Source organism: Tubulanus polymorphus, chromosome 9 (assembly GCF_964204645.1).
Source record: "Tubulanus polymorphus chromosome 9, tnTubPoly1.2, whole genome shotgun sequence".
Taxonomy (NCBI): domain Eukaryota; kingdom Metazoa; phylum Nemertea; class Palaeonemertea; order Tubulaniformes; family Tubulanidae; genus Tubulanus; species Tubulanus polymorphus.
In genome coordinates this window covers 16,319,201-16,340,581 of record NC_134033.1, presented here as the reverse complement: position 1 = coordinate 16,340,581, position 21,381 = coordinate 16,319,201, and the positions used below count along the sequence as shown (strand labels likewise).

Genomic DNA, 21,381 nt, shown 5'->3' with positions numbered 1-21,381 from the left:
TTTTTACGCGTAGTTGTGGTAGAATACTTTAGTACGTAAAACTATCTACAATCAACTATACAGCCTCGTCCGTACGTGAAGAGTTGTGAATTATGAAGAGTTTTATGAAGAGTCGTGAATTCAGTCGATTTTCCAACTCTCGACGTAAATGAACGTCGATGTAACGTAAACGTATGTGTTTAATTGAAAATATATATATATATATATATATATATATATATATATATATATATATATATATATATATATATATATATATATATATATATATATATATATATATATTTATATCAACTGACTGTATAGGAAAAAATGCAATATAGCATACGTATCGTATTATTCGGTATGAAGTTTGACGCCAAGCCGCTCAAACTGCACCCGATTCCTCTGTTCACAGTTAGAATTTGTACGGAACCCCGGTGAGATGGTGAGGAATATATATTTTTTTTTCGCGGGAACGAAATGATCTTTTCGTGTGAACGAAATGTTTTTCTTGGAAAGGAAGTAATGTTTGTGTGTAAACATTTCGTTCCCTCGAAAAGATTGTTTCGTTCCAACTAGAAAAAAAGAAATATTCATTTTTCACAGTATTTTAGATTTGACAGTTATTGAGCTAGTAGTAAAGTATATAGAATGCGGACCGCACCCATCCTTTAGATCTACCACGAAATTACACAGTTTTGAGCTAGAATTTGACACTGGAACTACTTGGTTACCTGTCTGATTTAAACCAAGCGAAAAAAAATTTGGAAATTTAGAAAAAAATCTCGAAAGTGGTTTCGAAAAATCTCAACTGTGGTTTCGAAAAATATCAACTGTGGTTTCGAAAAATCTCAACAGTAGTTTTGAAAAATCTCGAAAGGGGTTTCGAAAAATCTCGAAAGTGGTTTCGAAAAATATCAACAGCTTGGTTTCGAAAAATCTCGAAAGTGGTTTCGAAAAATTCCAACAGCGGTTTAGAAAAATCTCAACAGTGGTTTCGAAAAATCTCAACTGCTGTTTTAGAAAATCTCGACATTGGTTTAGAATGAAATCAGCATTGAAATAAAAACTCAACATATTAGGGCTCGACAGATCAATTTTAAGTTATAGAAAAGTCAACATGGATAATATACTCGAGATAATGCCCCAACATACGGGTAACTAACTGAATTACTATATTTTCCCGTCAACCGTTGACATTTAAAATTTATAGTTCGTTTCAAAGTCGAAAGATCACGTTTTGCGGTTTGAGGAAAAATTCGCCCAACTTACAACAATTAAAACCACGATTTCAAAGTCCACACGCTTTAATTCCGCATTAGATTCATAGTAATTTGATATAATATCGATACAAAAAATTACACAATTTTAAACGTCGGGGCCATTGACTGTTTTCCTTCTCCTGGTGGAGGTACAGCGCTTAAGAACGTGTAAGGGAGACCAAGGCACATTGAACGACGCTCGGTGGGATTTTTCTTTGGCAGGTACGTTGCAGCAGTGACATTTTCCGCCCGCTTATTGTTTTTACTGTATAGCAACAACAACATTGTCAATAATTACGGTAAAAAGTAGATAGGGAGAGTTGTTTTGGCTCTGAGAGGATTTTATTCAGGGTGGCGGTCTCCCTTACGCGGCAATTAAAATCGGTATAAACACTAGTGGTATATAAACGTACTGTTTGAATGGCCCCGTTTTATCTAGATATAAATCTTGTTTCGTTGCCAGAATTTTTCATTTAACCGAAGAGGAGTTGACGCACAAGGATAGGACGCTCTCTCTCTCTCTCTCTCTCTCTCTATGGACTTGTTTACAACTAATACCGCGTCCGTGGCCGTGTTGCTGCTGATATTATGGCGGTTTCAGCGGACAGCAGTTGGAATGACCTTATCGTACGGTCTACCATATCACGGCTCCGAAAACCAGTGCACCGCAATAGCGGGATGCGTCGCGTGCCAGAGTCTGACTTTAGAAGGCGCGTTTTGGGAAAGGGACGTGTTTAGGACGTGTGACGTGAACTGCGAGTCGATTAAATGGACGAGTGCCGGTTATGGATATTGTCAGACGACCAGTGAATGGGAACTATGTGGTCTCAGTAGATTCGTCAATAATAAATGTACGTGCGAGAAAAACGTAACGACAAGAGTTTGTAACCAGTGCCATTCCGGATATCTACTTCAAGGTAAATCCATCAAAACCCAGACACAACGTCCCCGTTATGGTACCTGCTCTCTCTCTCTCTTTACTAATAGCAGATACTTGTCCTGTTAATGGCGGTTTGTGAAGGGTACGCTCGAAAACCGCTATAACCACTGCTTACTGCTATGCTGGTTTACCAACAACCACTCTAACCACTGATTCTAGTTTCGCTAAGAACCAACTGGTGCTCTATTACTGGGACTTTTTGAAAGCTTCACTAAGAACCAATGTGGCTGCGCTTTCTATTACTGGTGCTTTGTGAAGGCTTCACTAAGATCCAATGTATCTGCGCACTGGGACTTGACACCGAAAAGGATTTTGACCCAGTATCGTAGGTACTATATATATATATAGTACCTAGGATACTGTGGTCAAAATCCTTTTGTGTCAAGTCCCTGTGTATCTGCGGCTTCTATTACTGGTGCTTTGCGGAGGGCTCACTAAGAACCAAATGTAGCCGCGGCTTCTATTACTGGTGCGTTGTATAGGGCTCACTAAGAACCACTGCTTCTATTACTGGTGCTTTGCGGAGAACCACTAAGAACCAATGTAGCTGCGGCTTCTACATTACTGGTGAAGGGCTCGCTAATATGGCCCCCGCCTCTGCTACTGATGGTTCGAACTGCTCCGAGTCATTGCGTCTATTACTGGCGGTTTTCGTAGGGTTCACTAAGAACCACCACTCTGATCCAGTTACTGCCCTTAGATGAGTTTGATTATTTTATCGACACAGATTTAGGTGAAGCGAGTGATTTCTGTTTCACATATTTATCAGCTTATTCAGAAATGGTTCCTTGAAAATGAAATAGTAATGAATTCGGTTTATTCGACAGATGGTTTGTGTCTCAAGGACGGAATTTACAAACTTCACGACAGTTTCCATCGTGACGTCATCAACTATTCGCTTCCGTTTCGAGGAGACGGGATGTCATGTGACCACGTGCCCGGATGTAATCGTTGCTCGACCGGCGTGATAAACGGCTCGTTCTGGGAACTGGACGCGTTGGGAAGCTGCAATGCGGACTGTACGGACCGGGTATGGGGAGAACTCGGATACGGACGATGCCGCGGCACCGGGGAATGGAGCTGGTACGGATTTCAGTACAACGAGCTGTGTCGATGCGAGAAAACCGTCCAAACAGGTCGCTGTACCCGGTGCGAACAAGGTCTCTTACTGTCGGGAGGTTTATGCTTCGATCGTTCTAGAGCTGTAGTGAATGGAAACGGTAGAATTTGTCCCGAATCGTCAAGTCGTAATCGACGCGGTGATCGATTGAAATGCAACGGGTTGATGAGATTGTGTAACAGACGCGTTCATGAAATAGCCTGGGCGGGTATGTATCCTGAGGGGAATGTATCCTGGGCGGATATTTATCCTGGGCTAGTATGTACCCTGGATGGGTGGGTATGTATCCTGGGTGGGCGGCAATGTATCGGCCTTGGTGGGCGGGTATGTATCCCAGGTGGTTGTGTATCCTGGACCAGTATATAGCCTTGGCGAGTAAAGATCCTGGATGGGTGGGTATGGATCCTGGATGGGTATGTATGTTGGGTGGATAAGTTTAGTTGTTATAGATTGTCTGTAGGCCCTACAAATGAAGGTATTAAGACCGGTCTTTAAGTCTAAGTCATGATTTTTGAATCCTTCAGGCCTGAGAGTTAAACTAAGTACTTAATGTATATAAAACTGGCCCTAGGATTCTATGATGGGGGTCGAACGTGGAGCGAATGATAATCAATAGCTTTATCTTAAATGTTTTCTATTTAAGGAACTCATAATGCTGGATCGTACAACTTACATTTCATCGACGACCTCGGCAATCCTGAGCACGATGTCGGGTGGTGTAAGGAGCTTCCCTGGTGGTCAGATATCGTTCCCAAGGGCGACAATATCCTGGCGAGAATTTCCGAAAACCAAGACTACGACGTCACCAGGCAACTATGGGACGGTATACGGTATCTCGACGTGGACCTGTGCGAGGAATATTCCGGGACGCTGAAAACTTGTCATTGTATGTGGGGCGAGAGAATAGCGGAAATTCTGCTCAAAATACGCAGATGGTTGGGCGACCGGCGAAATCGGAACGAAGTCATTATTCTAGCGTTCGGGGATGGTATGCGAAACGCTCGACGTATGGCGAAACTAGCCGACTTAGTCGAAGGTATTTTAGGTTATTATCTCGCGCCGAAAACGTCGTGGAATCGAACGCTCCGCGATCTGATCGTCTGCCAACAACGCGTGTTCGTGCTGTGGGGCAGCGAGCAACACGAGAATGCGCGCTGGTGGACCGTTTCCAAGGAGACTATGGAAACCGGAAGTTTCTCTCGTACCTCTTCGCCGGAAGTGATGACCGGCGATCAGACGCGTAAACTGGCGTCGAAGCGAGGCGGTAAACTGCATACGGTATCGTGGATACTGACCCCAGATTCTACCCTCATCGCGACCGTTCTCGCCGGACCTATTCTAGGTTCGTTAGGCATCAAAATCTACGCGAATATCGTGAACGTTGAATTAGCCGGCGTGTTCGAACGTTCGGCCGATTTCAGAAATAATACGAACGTTTTGTTGGTCGATTATTATCAGATCGGTTCCGTAATCGAAGTGGTTAAAACTTTGAATAACGCGAGGACATAACAGCGGGTCCAGTGATTATGACAACATTAAATGACCGACAGGTCCTTGTAATGTCGTTTGTTTTATATCTATTGTATCACATATTGTTATCTGAATTATTTATTTATTTTGAGTAAGTGACAAAAGATTAAACTATTGTTGTTGATAAAAATGTCTTTGAAGTTGAAGTTCTCTTTGCGCGTGCGGTCATCAGTCACCATTTGAGTTATCAGTGCTTGTATAGGTTTTGGCACCGGTCCAGCGCGGTTCAAAGTGGTTAAGTGGAAAATATTCCAAGGCCAATTAAGTTCTTGGCCAGCAACTGTAAAAATGAGTTCCTTTTCTGCTCAAACCCGCAGCCGTATTCGCTGGACCTGTTCTAGCTTCATAAAACGCTCGCATCCTATTAACTAACGCTAACTCTAGCGACGCTAGCATCAGCACCACTCTGAATCAGTATCAGTAATTGCTAGGTTCGAACTTGGAAAACCCCTGTACATCATCTAATCAGCATCAGGACCACTCTGAATCAGTATCAGTAATTACTGGGTTCGAACTTGGAAAACCCCTGTACATGCTATATTCAGCATCAGTATCACTCTGAATCAGTTATCAGTAATTACTGGGTTCGAACCAAGGACATCCCTGTAACTGCTATATTCAGCACCAGTATCACTCTGAACTAGTATCAGTAATTACAGGGTTCGAACCCGGGTCACCCCTGTACATGCTATATTCAGCATCAGGACCACTCTGAATCAGTTATCAGTAATTACTTTTAAGATATCAACATTTCACCGTACGGTGCTGCCTCTATGCTCATCGGTAGCGGGATTTTCATACACTAACGTAAGTCAACTCTGGCAAGCAAGGGTTACGGAGTATAACTGGACAGCACAACGATTGCCAGAGTTCACTTCAGTTAGTGTATGGAAATTCCGCTAACGATGAGCATAGCGGCAGCACCGTACGGTCAGGACACCCCTGTACATCCTCTATTCGGCATCAGGGGACAACTCTGAATCAGTATCAGTAATTACTAGGTTCGAACCCGGGACACCCCTGTACATCCTCTATTCAGCATCAGGACCATGCTGAATCAGTGTCAGTAATCAATGGGTACGAACTCGGGAACTAGTGGATTTCGGGAGAGGGAGCAATTCTTGACAGCTAAGTCCGATCCCGTAAATTGCCATAAAAACTCCAGACCCCATCTACCTGACAATGGCATTGTTTAGGCACGGAGCCGGAGCAAACGATCTTCTTAACTTTTAGTAAAGCCCAAAAAGTTATTATTGAAAGGAGGTATGGTATGAACTAAGTCGAAGCATAAGAGTTTCTCCACCATCAGTCTCAGCCTTCAAATGCAGTGATTTTCAAATATAAGACTCTCAAATGAAATTGTAGCCCAGGGGCTGGTTCCACAGTGAGGGCTTAGACTTAAGACCAGTCTAAAACCAACTTAGTTCTATAGCCAATCAAACGACTAAAGACCAGTCTTAAGATTTAAGGCCACTTTTGGTCTTACTGGAAAATCTCGAAAATGAACTTCATTCAACTCTACTCGAGGCTTAGAACGATCGAACTCAATGGCTGAATTCACTTTCACTACAACACTAGAGCTGAGGTTAACGACAATTAATTAATTACTATGTTTTTTAATGACACTCAAATCGAAAGAGATATATTTTTCAAGAATCACTCGACGCGTTGCCTGCCGCACCTGGTCCGCTGTATATAGAAAATGACTTATATAATTACATATAATACTGCCTTATGTTCATCAGAAGCGTTTATAGTTTCGCTAGGAAACTATCGTCATCTGTACACTGCGTCTGAAAAGGTAAACAATATTTTTAAACGATTTTATTTTGTTTTGCTATTCTTTTCTTTTTTTCATTTCTAGGGCTGATCACCCTTTTTTGGTACAGCCTTTAGGCTTGGAGATGTCCTTTCAATTATGTAGGACCAGTGGACATTAAAGCAACATTGATACAAATCTTGTACATATATTGATAGATACATATATTATGATGATTATGATTATTATTATTATTATTATTATTATTATTATTAATATTATCATTACTATTATTATTATTACCATTATTATTGAAGGTCGTTTTTTAAATCAGAGAAATAATTGTAGGCTGGTTTCCATGTAAGGATTGTCTTTGCGAAAAGTGATAACAGGTACTTAGGAATCAGATGATAGTCAATCATACACCTACAGATCGGGCTACTAGGCCTATGTACTACCTCTGTATTGGTAGCAAAAGTGAATGTAAGGGAAAACCCCCAAACGAAAAACAGAGAAAGTTATTTATATTCAACGTTTCGAAATATTCGATTGCTATATTTTTCTCGTTGATGCGGGTTTTTCTCTAAGGACGAGACTATATCCTGTTCATGTAATATAAAATTGACGGCGGTATCGCATCGTTTGCGAACAGCTGTGTGGATCGACTACAAACTCGGAACCGGCGGTTAAACCCAGTTCAAAGTCGCCTGAAATTCTAACATATTGTTTCAGATGGGTTTAATCTTAGTCCTGGGATTCATGTTGGCGCTGTCGACGTCATACGCTAAGGAAGATTGTAAGTTTAGATTTGAAAATAGTTTTCATTTCGTCCTTTTTTTACTTCAGGAGTTTTTCGACTCCGTTGAAATCGTTATAATAATGTTTATATACAATGATAACTACTATGCCGTAAAAACTGTATAATACAAACTGTGCAATAAACTGTATTCATTGGTAACTATTATGTGTTATGTGTACTGTGTGAGTCGACGTGCACTAAGATAAGGCTAAACAAAAAATGATACCTTGTTTCTCCGCAGCGGCCGGGTCATTTTAGTAAAATATGATAAAATTTGTAAACAGTTCATTTCTATAGCGGCCGGGTCTGTTATGGTAAAATTGATCACGATTTTAAAAAAAAGTAATGTATAGGGTAGATAGGCGGCCGGCCGGGTCAACATTTAAGCTCAGCAGAGCGGAGAAACAAGGTATCAATTTTTTTAGCCTAGATTTTGATGATTATTTTTGAGAGGATGTTCACCACGTCGTCGATATATCGGGACTAGACTGGTTGCCGGTCAATTCAATTCAATTATCGATATATTCAAATCCAAAATAACTTCTAGCCTGGATCTTATACTTTATTATCAATTGTCGACGATATTACGCAATGTTTTTATTAAGGCGTAAATATACTTTTTGAGTTGGTTTTCGTTTTCATTTATTCTAGTCTGTCGGTGTTTAGTCGAAGGTGACCCTCATTTCGTAACCTACGACGGAATGCTATTCGGGTATTTCGGCCCGTGTAAGTACACGGTATCGAGGAGCACGCTCGTATCGGACCCGTGCCAGTTCGACGTTCGAGTTAACAACGAAATGCGATACGGGAATCCGATGACTTTTCCGAGATATTTCGATCTGAAATTTTTCAAAGCCAACCCGATCAACGTTCGATTGTTACAATACAACGAAGTACAGGTCAGTATCGACATAATCACGTATAACAGTTAGACTTCAGCGCTTGTCTCGGATCCGTCCGTGGGAGCAATAAGTCATCTCTCAAGTCCAGAAATTACGCATTACAGAATTTTCCGGAAAATTCGGGACGATGGTTTTCCGAAAATTTCCGGAAAATTCCGGCGGATATCTGATATGAGGAGGGGTAGGGTATGAGGGAATTCCGGAAGATTTCTTACCGGAAATCTCCGGCAAATGTCTAATCTGAGATATCATCCCGAAATTTGACCCCCGGAATTATTTCCGGTTAATAAATCCTCCGGCATGATTCCGGATAAAAGTCTTGCAGAAAACACTTAATTCCTGTTCTGTGTCATTCCTGGACACGAATGCAGTTGAATTCCGGAGCAGTCGGAGCAGTGATTGGTCGTTATCAGCAAGAAAATGCGTGCGATGTATTGTCCGGCGGGGCACGTGATAATCTGAGCCAATCAGCTTCAACGGTAAACAGATTCTGGGCACGTGATCTGGCGCAATCGACTCTGAGTTATCATTTGAATTGAAGATGCGTGGACTTTATAGGAGCAAGAAACTATGTAACATATGAACCAGTACACATTTCTACGGAACTGCTACTTAAACCGTTTAATGCGTTGAAACATGCTTCATGGAGTTGGATTCAGAACTGTGCAACTAGAGCCTGATCTTACTAGAAACATTTGAAACAAAATCATTAGTTAGTTTGTCATACGGGGAAATATAGCAGCAGTTCCACGCGAGTCAAGAACATACTTCAGTTTATTTTCATTACTGATTATGAAAAGGTTTTTAAACGTTTTTCTTTTTGTACGAATTAATCAAGTGATTTCAGTTAAGAGGACGTAATAGCACTCGACAACACGTGATAGCGTAACGAACGAACACTCCTTCCTCGAGGGTACCTAGTAAAGGATTTCTGTTTTAATTGTTAATTCTAATAAAAAGTGCTTGATACAACATCGGTACTTTACGCGTATTGTAGTCCGACATGTGGTCTCAAGTGTAACGTACTCGAAACCATTATGTTCCTTTATTTAAGTAGTGACGTTATGCGTTTAATTACCGCAAAAAAGACTCACATATTATGCATACATTAAGCACATACGTAGGCGAGTGGAAAATAGAGAATTATTGAATTTATTCGCGAAATTCCAGTGATTGAAATAGAAAGCCATAAACACTTAAACACACAATTAGTTACTTATCACAATGTCTGGCCCAGCCAGTGAAGGCATACGTGTTTCTGGAATCCAAGATGAAATTGTGAATTCACTTCATATAAAGAGACTCATGTGCGACAGGTGATTTCAAAATCCTGTCCGAGAAGGACAAAAGTTATACAGATATATTTAATTGCAGATCAATGGTAAAGATGTCGATTTGCCGTATGAAGATGCGCGAAGATTGTCAGTTGAAGAGAGTGCTGAAGGAGATGTAATCGTTAAGGTGATCAGTTGCGATATTCAGGCCACGTGGGACGGTGACGCGAATTTTGAATTGTTCGTACCACCGATATATAAATGTGAGTTGTGTAGAGTATAGTGTGTCTGCTTACTCAAAGCCGTGTCCTTATCCACAGCTGCGTGGAACTGTACCTCGAGTCAAATAATAGACCCCACACAACTTTGGAACTTGGGTCTAGAGTCAAATCAAACCCACACAACTGTGGAACTGGATCTAGAGTCAAATTAAACCCACATAACTGTGGAACTGGGTCCAGAGTCAAATTAAACCCACACAAATTAAACGCTCACAACTGTGGAACTGGGTCCAGAGTCGAATTAAATCCACAAAACTGTGGAACTGGGTTCATATTAAACCCACACAACTGTGGAATTGGGTTCAGAGTCAGATTAAACCCACACAACTGTGAAACGGGTTCAGAGTCAAATTAAACCCGCACAACTGTGGAACTGGGTCCAGAGTCGAATTAAACCCACACATGGATGGATTTTCTTTGATTTCTAGCTCACATGACTGGATTGTGCGGTAATTGTAATGGGAATACATCTGATGAGATAAAGACAAAAGATGGCGCTATACTCGACAAAACGGATGAGAATATCAGGAAAATGGGCGACACGTGGGAAATCTACGACGATTCAGAAGACAAACATGAAAGGTTTGAAGCCATTACCAAATTCAGTTACCTGTTACATTCATGAACGGAGTCGATTTAAAACCGAGGACTCCAGGTTCCAAGTTCGATTCGATTCCAGAGTAAAATCAATTATGTTCTTTTTTTTACATTAGAGTATAGTATTTAACCTAGAACTGTTGGAGTGAATATAGTTCTGTAGTTCTCGGATAGAAATGATGAATAGGCCTACTCCAAAGGGTAGAAAAACTGACAATGAACTGATTTTAACTAACAGAAGTGAAACTTAACCTGAGAAGAATCTGGATCCACAATATTGTGAAACTGAGTTCAGAAGTGTGAAACTTGGTTCAGAACAGTGTGGTCTTGGATCCAGGACTATTGGAACTGGGAACTGTGTAAGCACGTGCGGAAACAACATTATTTATTCTCTGAAATCTCTGTTTTTAAGTTGTACGGCACCTGAACCTACAGAACATCCGTGTTCAAATGACAAAAGGAAACTGAAAGAATTTTCGGGATTATCTTATTGCGGTCAACTGAGGTATCATTTCAAGACATGTCGTCAAGAGTAAGTTATGCACCCTTAATCAATCTGCCCCAATTTCGATCTTTAGCATAGTGGATCGGGAAACATGTCAGCTCATCAACGATTTAAAAACTAAGACAAATTCGTTAAGAAACTATTTTAATTAGAGAATGATGAAGGTATTGTTAGCGAATAGAGTCGCCACACACCTGACTGAACACCAGTCACCACACCAGACTGGTCACCAGAGTACAATGGGCCGAGCGACGAGTTAGGTTTAGGATTATAATGGACGAGTCTTTGCACTAGTGCACAAACGTTTTGCTTTTTATCAAATGAAATTAAATTAGATTAAATCAAATTAGATCAAATCAGATCAAATTCAATTACTTTGACTTAAATTAAATCATTTTCAAATCAGAAAAATATATATCATATTATATCGTATATTCTCATTAACAGCGAGAAAATGGCCGCTGAACTGAACGACAAATTCAACGATTGCGTTTTCGATCTTTGCGAAATGTACAAACACGACCCGTCGATAAATTTCAAAAACCTGAAGGAGAAAGTTTGCGGTTACATGAAAAGCGCTGAGTTCGACTGCGAGAGCTTGAATTTCCAGGTGGAGAATTATAGAACAGCGCATTTCTGTCGTAAGTTAGAATTCTAGAAAAAGTACAATAGCTAGAACCGATTTTGTTCGATTCACCTGTGTCGTGGATGACGTGTTTTTATCCTTGGCAATCTACGAGCTATGTTGTAACCACCCAACCCGTTGTATCAGACACTCTTATCCAGCGAGGTTCTTATCTCGTGTGAAATTCGACATTTTAATCAGAATTATTCAATTTATTCGTGAAATTCACGTAATCACAATGCGATGTTGAATAATGCAATGCAGTTCATTACAATAAAATACAATGAATTTCATAAACTTTCTTTGGAAAGAATATTAAACACATGAACATACAATTAGTTACTGATCATTGCTTGCGTCTGAACCAGCAAAGCTTGAATTGAAGGCTGAATAAAGATGTCGCCCTTGGAAAAAAGATACAAAGAAAATGATACGAAAACAAAAGAAAAACACCTATTTCATATCAGCGCCGGCCACATCAGATTATCCCGAGTTTCGCTTGATTTGATCAAGATCAAGATGGCCACCGCTAGCTCTAGAAATAGTTGTATACATACATGTTTGTTTTGGTTCTTTCTGCTAGCGATAACGTGCCCTGAAGGCGCCACCTATATGCAGACGATGTCGAGCTGTGAGAAAACGTGCGTCGACCCGAAAGCGATCACGTGTTCTAAGCGGGCGATGAATGTAAGCGGTTGTCAGTGCGACGACGGCGGTTTGAAGCACGAGGAGAGATGTTACCCGAGTTTGAAGGCCTGTCGTAAGTGTGGTGTAACAGATCCAGAAACGCAACGCGGCTTTCGGTCATCCTGCCGATATCAGATTTTACTCTTTCTGGTTGCACATATAGCAACACTCTGCGTTTTCTGCTGCTGTCTTCTTTACTGCATAAGTTTACATTTAAGATCAGTCTATAATCGCTAATCTACGTGACAACTTAAGACCAGTCTAAGCTCATTTTGGTTGTATAACCAATCTAACAACTTGAGATCAGTCTAAGCTCATTTTGGTTCTATAACCAATCTAACAACTTCAGTCTAAGCTCATTTTGGTTCTATAACCAATCTAACAACTTGAGATCAGCCTAAGCTCATTTAGTTCTATAACCGAACTAAAAACTTAAGATCAATCTTTACAACCATTTTTGACGGAAGCGATCACCGTGTAGCTGGACCTAGAACAGATTTATGGATTTTCATTATTTTGTCGCATGTTCTTAGATTGCGTCCATGTCTTTTTGCTGATATTCCAAAGTCTGCAGCCGATTATATTTCCAATTAATTATTAAACGAACCCGTTAATTAATTATCAATTTCCATTATAATTCAGCCGTGCCGAAGAATTGTCCCCCGGGACAAACAGTTGGAAAAGACCGGAAAATATGCGAAGGTTAGTGACCTCCGTCACTGATTCTTGTTTTAAACCGCCTTCCTATGTTAAGAAAATTATTTCAATGGCATTTCCAGTGAAAATGGCTGCCAATCTTATTACCTTATCGTTTTCGCTAAATTGTACAGTGGTTTGACTCGTAGGGGCCTCCATAAAATCTATAGATTGGATGATGTTATCATGGAGGTGTTTTTAGAGGCGGCGGATATTTTTGTAAACACCGAATAACAGATAAGTTTCATCTTTTCTATCACCGTTTTGTAGATAAGTGTAAAGCTGATGAAGGCAAGGTTTACGATTCGGTTACTGGCAATTGTAAAGGTAAGTAGTTGATCTAGTAGCATTTTTTAACAGAATCAATCAGTCTTTGTCATCCACGGATCTCGAGGCAGCGGTCAATTTTTCTTTGACGATATTTTGTCTTTCATTTTAGAGCTTTGTAACGCAACAGAAGGCTGGGTGTTAAACAAAGAAAAACCAGGACATTGTATTTGTAAGAAAACCTCTGATCGCCCCAATACCAAGCGGAATTTAGGCATTTGAAATATCAAAAGCTTTTCTACATAATTTATTCATCATTTGAACCTCCAACGCCTGTCTATTTAATGTCTTATTCATTTAGACCTAAAATACGTTTCGAAAAGCATTATTTTCGAGATTAGGGAACTGTGTGTAATATCCGCTGTTTTTTTTCAGCTATCTGTCACGGGCGAAGGGGTGAAGAATGGTCTGTGGAAAAAAGGAAATGCCAAAGTAAGCTCTACCTCGAAAATATACTGAATTCAATTAGCGCCGTATAGCCGGTATGAAGCACTGTTAGGCCCAGGCCTTCGGTCTTTGATCAGGTTATCCTTTTCGAAACACATCTAATACAAATCCATCTATAAACTTACTGGACGAATTTTTATGAATTGAAAACATATGCAGTGGAACCTCGTTATAAAACGAACTCAGATACGACGATTCAAATATAGAATCTCGTCCCTTGATTTATTTCATACTGGATATAACGAACTATTGGTTCGAAGATATATTCTGGTCCCGTGAAGTTCGCTGTAACGAGGTTCCACTGAATATATAGTGATGTTGGAATAGCATAGTGTGACTTATAGAGATCCATTTCATAATTTCGCGCCTACCATTTTCAGAATTCTCGTCCAGATCCAATATTTGTGAGTTAATAAGATTTGACTCAAACCCATTAAAAATGAGCTAATTCTGACTCGGGATAACTCAAACTCACAACTGTTGAACTGGATCCTGGCTATAACAACACGTAGGGCCTATTATTTTTTACACGTCGAGTGGATCCATTCCAAAACATAGATATCCGAAGATGTGTTCACTGTTCACTTGAGGATAATTGAATAATAAATTTAACCGTTATTTTGAATATGAGTGTAGCTGCGTAAAGTTCATTCGGTGCGGTCGGAATGTCGTATTGACAAACTACAAGTTGTCATCGTTATTTCATGAATTATCCACTATCGTATCTTCATCGATTTCAGCCTCTTGTAACGAGAACGAAGGAGAAACGTGGAACGAAAAAATAGAAGAATGTGTCGGTACGTTTCACTTCATTCACCCCATTGCGTTACTCGTCCAGCTGACAGACATCGCTTACAGGACCAGTCTAAGCTCATTAGTTCTATAACCAATCCAACAACTTCAAACCAGTCTAAGCTCATCGTAGTTCATTAGCCAATCTCACAACCTAAGACCAGTCTAAGCTCATCTAAGTTCTATAGTAACCAATCCAACAACTTAAGGCCAGTCTAAACTCATTGTAGTTCACAAGCCAATCTAACAACCTAAGACCAGTCTAAGCTCATTGTAGTTCACAAGCCAATCTAACAACCTAAGACCAGTCTAAGCTCATTGTAGTTCACAAGCCAATCTAACAACCTAAGACCAGTCTAAGCTCATTGTAGTTCACAAGCCAATCTAACAACCTAAGACCAGTCTAAGCTCATTGTAGTTCACAAGCCAATCTAACAACCTAAGACCAGTCTAAGCTCATCTAAGTTCTATAGTAACCAATCCAACAACTTCAAACCAGTCTAAGCTCATTTTGGTTCTAAAACCGATCTACCAACTTAAGGCCAGTCTAAACTCATTTTAGTTTAAGACCAGTCTTGATACCAATTTTTTTAGAAGATTAATTTTAATCATTTCTAGGGTTTAGAGTTTAGTATGTTAAAGTTTAGTGTTAGAGCAATGTAGATGAGTACATGTTGACAGACGAAAACTCTCTTTACCGGAGGTAGTTTATTCCGAAGAGAAGGAGCTGAATAGTAAAATGACCTCCTCCCAATAATAAGTTTGTTTGGCATAGGTTTAACTAGAATGCGTGTATCAGAAGTTATAAGGTGGAGATTCACTTACTAACCGCATCTCCCTCATTGCAGGCTGTGATAAAGCGAACCAAGGCCTCCAATGGAACAAGAAGATGAAGAAATGCATATGTAAATCGAATTACAATGAAACATCTTCCATCAGCTGACAGTTCATTATAACACAAATTATATCATTCATTTTTTATTCCAGTTACGTGCAATAACGAAACGGAAATCTGGTCGAAATCTAATCAGCAATGTGAACGTATGTTTAAAATATTGTGAGAATATTCATAATCAGCTTCTTGAAATAATCGCATACATCGTGTAGGTAAATTCATCGATTTCCAGCAAAAAGCACCACGACGACACCTACCGGTACTACGCCAGAACCAATTGAGCCTTCAGCGACGCCGCCTGCCGGCGCAACGACAGAGCCGTCCATGAAACCAGAAACCGGTAAAATGATTTGAAATAAGTTGTAGACAACAGATTCTTTAGATTATCTAAAAATGTATTGTGACGCAAACTCATTCGTCTGTTGTTGATTTCAGTGAATCCTGGAGCAGTGAAAGACCAAACACAGCGTGTTAAAGGTAAGCAAGAAAACTCACCTGAAACTGACGCCTTGAATAATAGCACGTAATGTTTACTATTGTCGATAATAGATGATATATGATATCAATTGTAAAATCTAAAGGATCAATAAAGCTATTTTGGATTTGAATATATTGGTAATTGAATTGCATTGACTGACGACCAGTCTAACCCCGATATATCGGTGACGAAGTGCACATCCTCTCAAAAATAATTATCAATATTCATGAAAAATATATTAAGAGTGATGAAATTTCATTACAAAATGAACGCCAAAATCCACAATATTGTATTAATTGTTATTTTGAGACGCCCATATCGATGACGTAGTGCACACAGAACACGTACTAGGTGTATAAACATCATTGTAACGGTTTTGAAACAAACAGATTTCTAACTGAAAGATATTAAGCACATTTTTGATTATAGTCAGTTTCTGTACATCGTAAACGTGTAAGATTGACCGGTATTCCTCGTTCTCTATAGATCCAGGAATTGAGACTACAACACCTTTAGTTTCAGGTAAGATGAAGCAGTCATCACATTTTTATGCATCGCCTTTATTATCAGAAATGAAAATGTACAGCTTTTCCCGACGATATTTTACGTAAATATATTTTCTTCATTCAGGTGAAACTTGTAAAACAACCACGGAGGGTCAAGAATACAGAGGACATTTGGACCGAGCAAAATCCGGTAGAAAGTGTCAAGCGTGGAATTCCCAATCACCTCATAAACATACCCGCTACCATATGCTCTCCGACCGGGGCACAGCTTCCAATTACTGCAGAAATCCCGATAACGAACCGGAAGGACCCTGGTGTTATACCGTGGACCCCGATACACGTTGGGAGTACTGCGATATAGGGTTCTGTCCGGGGACGGCTCCGGTTTGTAAAACTACCAAGAAAGGTCGCGAATATCAAGGCTTAGCGAAAACGACTCGAACCGGTTTGAAATGTCAGCGCTGGGACAGTCAAACACCGCATAGTCACAGCAGATTCGAGATGTTGACTGATCGTTCGTACGCGCAGAATTACTGCAGGAATCCTGACGATGAACCCGAAGGACCCTGGTGTTATACTATGAATCCCGGAAAACGCTGGGAGTACTGCGATATTGAGTATTGCGAATGCAAAACCAGTAAAAAAGGCGTCGAATATCGCGGCGAAACGAGCGAAACGCGAAGCGGTTTGAAATGCCAGCGCTGGGACAGTCAAACACCGCATAGTCACACCAGATATGAAAAACTGGACGATAAGACAACGGCGGAGAATTACTGCAGGAACCCGGATGATGAACCGGAAGGACCGTGGTGTTATACTCTAGATCCCGCAAAGCGCTGGGAGTACTGCGACGTACCACTCTGTTCGGGTAGGTCTAATTATTTTCTAATTAAGTAAAACAATAGATTCGGCTCTACACTTGTGTCATCTGTTCTATGCAGACGTCACCGCAAAGGCAACAACTTCATCCGTACCGGGAGCGCCATCTACTCGGTCGACAATGGAACTAACTCCTGCAACAGTAGCTCCACCGACAACGACGGAACCAATTCCTACTACACCAGAACAAACTACAATGCCAACAACCCGTAAGTCTTTTTATATTTGAATATCATTCTAAGGTTTGACTCCGATATGCGATTTTATTGAAAGAACTTTTTATATTTCTCTGATAGCGTACATTGAACCGTGTATCAGTGCTACATGTTTACCACATTGTAAATCTATACAACTCGCTAATGGTTGTTACGGATGTGGTCACTGTACTGGTGAGTAGTTCAGAGGAGGTTAAACTTTCAGCTTATACACACAAAAATCGACTGATTCTTAATTTCTCGATTGATTCATTCTTTAACAAAAGTGACCGAATCTACGACAACTCCACCTGAACCTACATCGACTCCGCCTGGGCCTACAACAACGCCACCTGCAGGCACCACAACCGAATCAATTGACCTCACAACAACGCCATCTGCAGGCACCACGACGGAACCAGTCGAGCCCCCAACTACGGCACCTGCAGGAACCACAAAAGATTCAATCGAGCCCACAACAACTCCACCTTTTGGCACCACAACAGAGCCAATTGAGCCTGCAAAAACGTCACCTGCTGGCACCACAACAGAACCAATTGAGCCTGTAACAACGTCACCTGAGGGGACCACAACAGAACCAATTGAGCCCGCAACAACGCCACCTGAGGGGACCCCAACCGAACCAGTTGAGCATGAAGCTCTTCCGGAAGTGAAGTGCACAGATGCCACCAAGGGATATTTCATCCACGGAAAGTCATTGTGCGGAGTGATCAGATATTCTGATGCCTTCACAGACTGCAGAAACAAGGTATCAGTCCAGATAATATGGAGGCGTCCTATAATGTCGTCTCATCGAATAAACCAGAAAAAAAGAAGGCAGTGTGTAATGGAAAGATGAAATTGATGTTTTTTTTCGTAGGTTCCTAATTTTGCGGACTATATCAATGATTGTGAGTATGACGCTTGTCAGGCGGCCAATTCCGGAAGTAACGAGTTCAAGGACGTCGCTTGCGGTAGAATATCGACTTTTGTATCCGTGTGCATCAACAGCGGTGGTGGCGCCACCAACTGGAGACCGCGTCTGTGTACGTATGATAACTTAAGCCGCTCGCAATATCTAAACCAGTCAACCATCTCAAAACCAAACTTTAAGACTGGCCTCTTGAGTTCTGAGACAAATAATCTCCTCATTCTTAACTTCAAAAACAGCATCAAATTTAACGTAAAGGATTAGGTAGCTCTACGGTTGTTTGACTTTTTGGAGAATCTCCTATACCCGTACCCGGAGATTGACCTATAGAAACGGTTATAATTTCTGAAAACAAAAATATGACCTACATAATCTCTGCATTCTGGTTACAGGTGATAAGAAATGCCCGGATGGAATGGTTTACAAGGATATGATAGAGACTTGTATGAATACATGTTTAGATAAAGAAGCGGTTTCCACGTGTTCGCAGATCCCGACCGGTAAGGCCGAGGGCTGCGTGTGCAAGCATGGATACTATTATCATCAGGGAATATGCGTTCAAACATGTAAGTTAGTAGCGAATTCTTATCGCCATACGGGAATCCCGTGGCTACTAGCGGCGTCGTCGATTTTCGTGCAACACGTCATCCGTTTTAGCCCGTAATTCACAATCGTTAATTTGTTACCGCAAAGTTGTATCTAATATGAAACCATTGTTGTGATGAATATTTTGCCATAATTTGAAACCAGTTTCAACCAGCCTTGTCACCTTGTCTCCTTTTTACTTCTTACAAATATATTCTATTTGTCTATTTATTATTCAATTGCTTATTCATTTATGTATCTATTACATTTCATTCTCGTTTTTTGTTATCGGTAGTAGTGATACATTTTGTTTTTGCGAATACATTTGAACCTCTATATTTATGCATGTATAGTGTGTACAGTGGTGGTTGTGGAAGCATTTTGACATTTGTAAATATAGTATAATAATCGTTGCATGCATTGGACATTAGAATACATGGCTGCGCCGGTCACTGAGTCGTTTGTCTCGCATGGCGGGAGTACGCGTGATAATCAGAGGCTTTCGACTCGCACCGGGGGCTAAACGCTAATAATACTTAATGAAATCTAAGTTCGATATGATTCGAAAGAATATTGCTCATTTACATTTCGAAATTGATTGTTTTTTCCAGATGTCAGAATAAGAGCTATGTTTTATTTTTATTTTCATCATTTTAGGTCCGCAATAAAATCAAATTTCCAAGAGAATCAAAAAAGACGTCACAAACATTTTTCGTTGTTGGATAATTTTTGATTTTCTAATTGTAATTCATGATAAATTGTAGAAATAAAACTTAATGATATTCAGAGATTGTTTATATTTTAAACTGTTTTTTGTTCGAGACATAATTCAATCATCAGTTTGGACCGTGCACCTCTCATGAAATGCTGGCGGAACCAGACAGCGTAAGGTTTTGATTTGATTTGATTTATTTTTCATCCCGCATTGATTAATCTGCCGGTAGTATTTGTTTGATATACGCAGATTTTTAAAAAAATCGAAATAAATGCGCAGATGGCTATTGAACTCATCTTCCCATATCTGTAACTAAACCCTTGGAGTAATCATTTCGTCAAATAATTCATGTTTATTTCTCCTCGAGGGTATAGAATACAGTATTGGATCTTGGGTTATTTTCTGTAACGCGGTAGCAAGTGATTATCGGGCGAGTCGGGCAGACGATTGGTTATCGTCACACGAATCAAGACCCGCGATAATCTCCGATAATCCGAGGAAATCACCACCGTGGGTCAAAGACCGGGACACGGGATATCCAGAGGTAATCAGATCCGTAAAACAATTTCAATTGTGTTCTATCAACATTATATGTTTTGTATAGCTACAACAAGACACGAACTACAGTGAAAATCATTTAGTTCGAGCGATTTCGTAAATAAATTCGATCCGATCGTAAATAAGATAACTATTTCATTTGCACAACGCCGTGAGGCTATTTGATTGGTTTGCTGCGTTTATTTCGAGCTCGTATGGATTTCATATCGATTGTTAGAATAGTATAAAGAAGTGGGTTCAGAGTTGAGTTTATCGGTAAGAAAAGAACGGCCAGCCAAGCGGCGACCTGGTTCGGTATCTCGACCGAAAATACGGCGCACAACTGAACGATTATTAACGGTAACCAGCAAAATAAATTACACAAATTGATGACTAAACTGCGTCGAGCTAGAACGAGTTCTGTAGGATCAGCTCTACCCGAACCGGACCTGCTTCCGGATACATACTTGTACATCTGCGCGTACGACATCATTATCAGAGTGAGAATAATCGCGTTTAATACAGCGAATATAGCGAACGAATATTGCCAACCATTGACATCTATAGATATTAAATTCATAGGTAAACAGATACCCGTGCTACCGTAAAAATTATCACCGAAATAAGACGACCGAGACAGCGGAAGAAAGGCGATTAAACTCAGAAATATCCAGCATAAACAAGACAGAATCATAATAATATTTGAGGATAAAACCGGGTTACCAGAAAATGGATCGACGATATTCGAATATCTGAAACGCGTGAGGAGAAAGAGAAATGTTAAAGAACCTTCACAAGATATCGTCACCACAATTCCGGCAACGCTGCATAATGAACTGCGAGTCCAAGTTTCAGAATTCAGAAAATAAACACCTTTATAAACGTGATCAGTTCCTGCGATCAGAAACAAATAAACAGACATCAGGAAATCACAAAGCGCGATATTAATGATGAGGATATCTGACGATTTATTTCGCGTTTCCGATGAAACTCGAATCGACCTAAAACGAAATAGAATAACGATAACATTGGAAACGAAAGTAATACAAGCGATGATCCAGATAACAGCTGTGAGGACAGTGTTCTCAATGAGGTCTGAACACGATGAGAATTGATCAGGATCCGGGAGACACCGG

General features: G+C 40.3%; 4 protein-coding genes across 6 annotated transcripts; 3 read left to right on the top strand and 1 right to left on the bottom strand.

The window, feature by feature from the left end:
- Positions 1–1,442: 1,442 nt before the first annotated feature.
- LOC141911402 (uncharacterized) lies at positions 1,443–4,928 on the top strand. Its single transcript, XM_074802408.1, has 3 exons — positions 1,443–2,161; positions 3,012–3,512; positions 3,948–4,928. The coding sequence occupies exons 1-3, from the start codon at positions 1,780–1,782 to the stop codon at positions 4,811–4,813; spliced, it is 1,749 nt and encodes a 582-aa protein (XP_074658509.1). The 5' UTR covers positions 1,443–1,779; the 3' UTR covers positions 4,814–4,928.
- A 6,477-nt stretch (positions 4,929–11,405) lies between these two features.
- LOC141910631 (uncharacterized) lies at positions 11,406–16,863 on the top strand (the record flags this gene model as incomplete). The annotated part of the gene is made up of 11 exons (XM_074801325.1): positions 11,406–11,592; positions 12,160–12,336; positions 12,906–12,965; positions 13,230–13,286; positions 13,399–13,458; positions 14,474–14,530; positions 15,374–15,430; positions 15,513–15,566; positions 15,653–15,760; positions 15,856–15,897; positions 16,529–16,863. Coding segments are annotated over exons 1-11 (1,194 nt in total), but the record flags the coding sequence as incomplete, so codon positions are not given.
- On the top strand, positions 16,827–19,716 carry LOC141911403 (uncharacterized). Of its 3 annotated transcripts, none has more exons than XM_074802411.1 (7): positions 16,827–17,272; positions 17,346–17,492; positions 17,580–17,672; positions 17,765–18,246; positions 18,358–18,523; positions 18,801–18,908; positions 19,651–19,716. In XM_074802411.1, exons 1-7 carry the CDS (start codon positions 16,906–16,908, stop codon positions 19,659–19,661), a joined length of 1,374 nt encoding a protein of 457 aa, XP_074658512.1. In that variant the 5' UTR covers positions 16,827–16,905; the 3' UTR covers positions 19,662–19,716. The 3 variants fall into 3 exon arrangements, with proteins under 3 accessions (XP_074658512.1, XP_074658511.1, XP_074658510.1); XM_074802410.1 differs by having other exon boundaries at positions 18,801–18,974; positions 19,651–19,714; XM_074802409.1 differs by lacking the exon at positions 19,651–19,716 and having other exon boundaries at positions 18,801–19,105.
- A 707-nt stretch (positions 19,717–20,423) lies between these two features.
- Positions 20,424–21,167, bottom strand: LOC141910630 (G-protein coupled receptor GRL101-like). Its single transcript, XM_074801324.1, has 3 exons — positions 20,969–21,167; positions 20,627–20,806; positions 20,424–20,542 (listed from the first exon to the last, which is right to left on the bottom strand). The coding sequence occupies exons 1-3, from the start codon at positions 21,165–21,167 to the stop codon at positions 20,424–20,426; spliced, it is 498 nt and encodes a 165-aa protein (XP_074657425.1).
- Positions 21,168–21,381: the final 214 nt, after the last annotated feature.

What these genes read in the sequence shown, in the direction of transcription:
- LOC141911402 (XM_074802408.1), top strand. Translation starts at nt 1,780, where the DNA reads ATGGACTTGTTTACAACTAATACCGCGTCCGTGGCCGTGTTGCTGCTG. An exon ending in TTCCGGATATCTACTTCAAG is followed by an intron (nt 2,162 to 3,011) that starts GTAAATCCATCA and finishes TTTATTCGACAG; the next exon opens with ATGGTTTGTGTCTCAAGGAC. An exon ending in TCATGAAATAGCCTGGGCGG is followed by an intron (nt 3,513 to 3,947) that starts GTATGTATCCTG and finishes TTTCTATTTAAG; the next exon opens with GAACTCATAATGCTGGATCG.
- LOC141911403 (XM_074802409.1), top strand. Translation starts at nt 16,906, where the DNA reads ATGTTGACTGATCGTTCGTACGCGCAGAATTACTGCAGGAATCCTGAC. An exon ending in AACTACAATGCCAACAACCC is followed by an intron (nt 17,493 to 17,579) that starts GTAAGTCTTTTT and finishes TTTCTCTGATAG; the next exon opens with CGTACATTGAACCGTGTATC. An exon ending in CAACTGGAGACCGCGTCTGT is followed by an intron (nt 18,524 to 18,800) that starts GTACGTATGATA and finishes TTCTGGTTACAG; the next exon opens with GTGATAAGAAATGCCCGGAT.
- LOC141910630 (XM_074801324.1), bottom strand. Translation starts at nt 21,167, where the DNA reads ATGTCTGTTTATTTGTTTCTGATCGCAGGAACTGATCACGTTTATAAA. An exon ending in TATCGTCGATCCATTTTCTG is followed by an intron (nt 20,807 to 20,968) that starts GTAACCCGGTTT and finishes TAATATCTATAG; the next exon opens with ATGTCAATGGTTGGCAATAT. An exon ending in CAGTTTAGTCATCAATTTGT is followed by an intron (nt 20,543 to 20,626) that starts GTAATTTATTTT and finishes AGGTCGCCGCTT; the next exon opens with GGCTGGCCGTTCTTTTCTTA.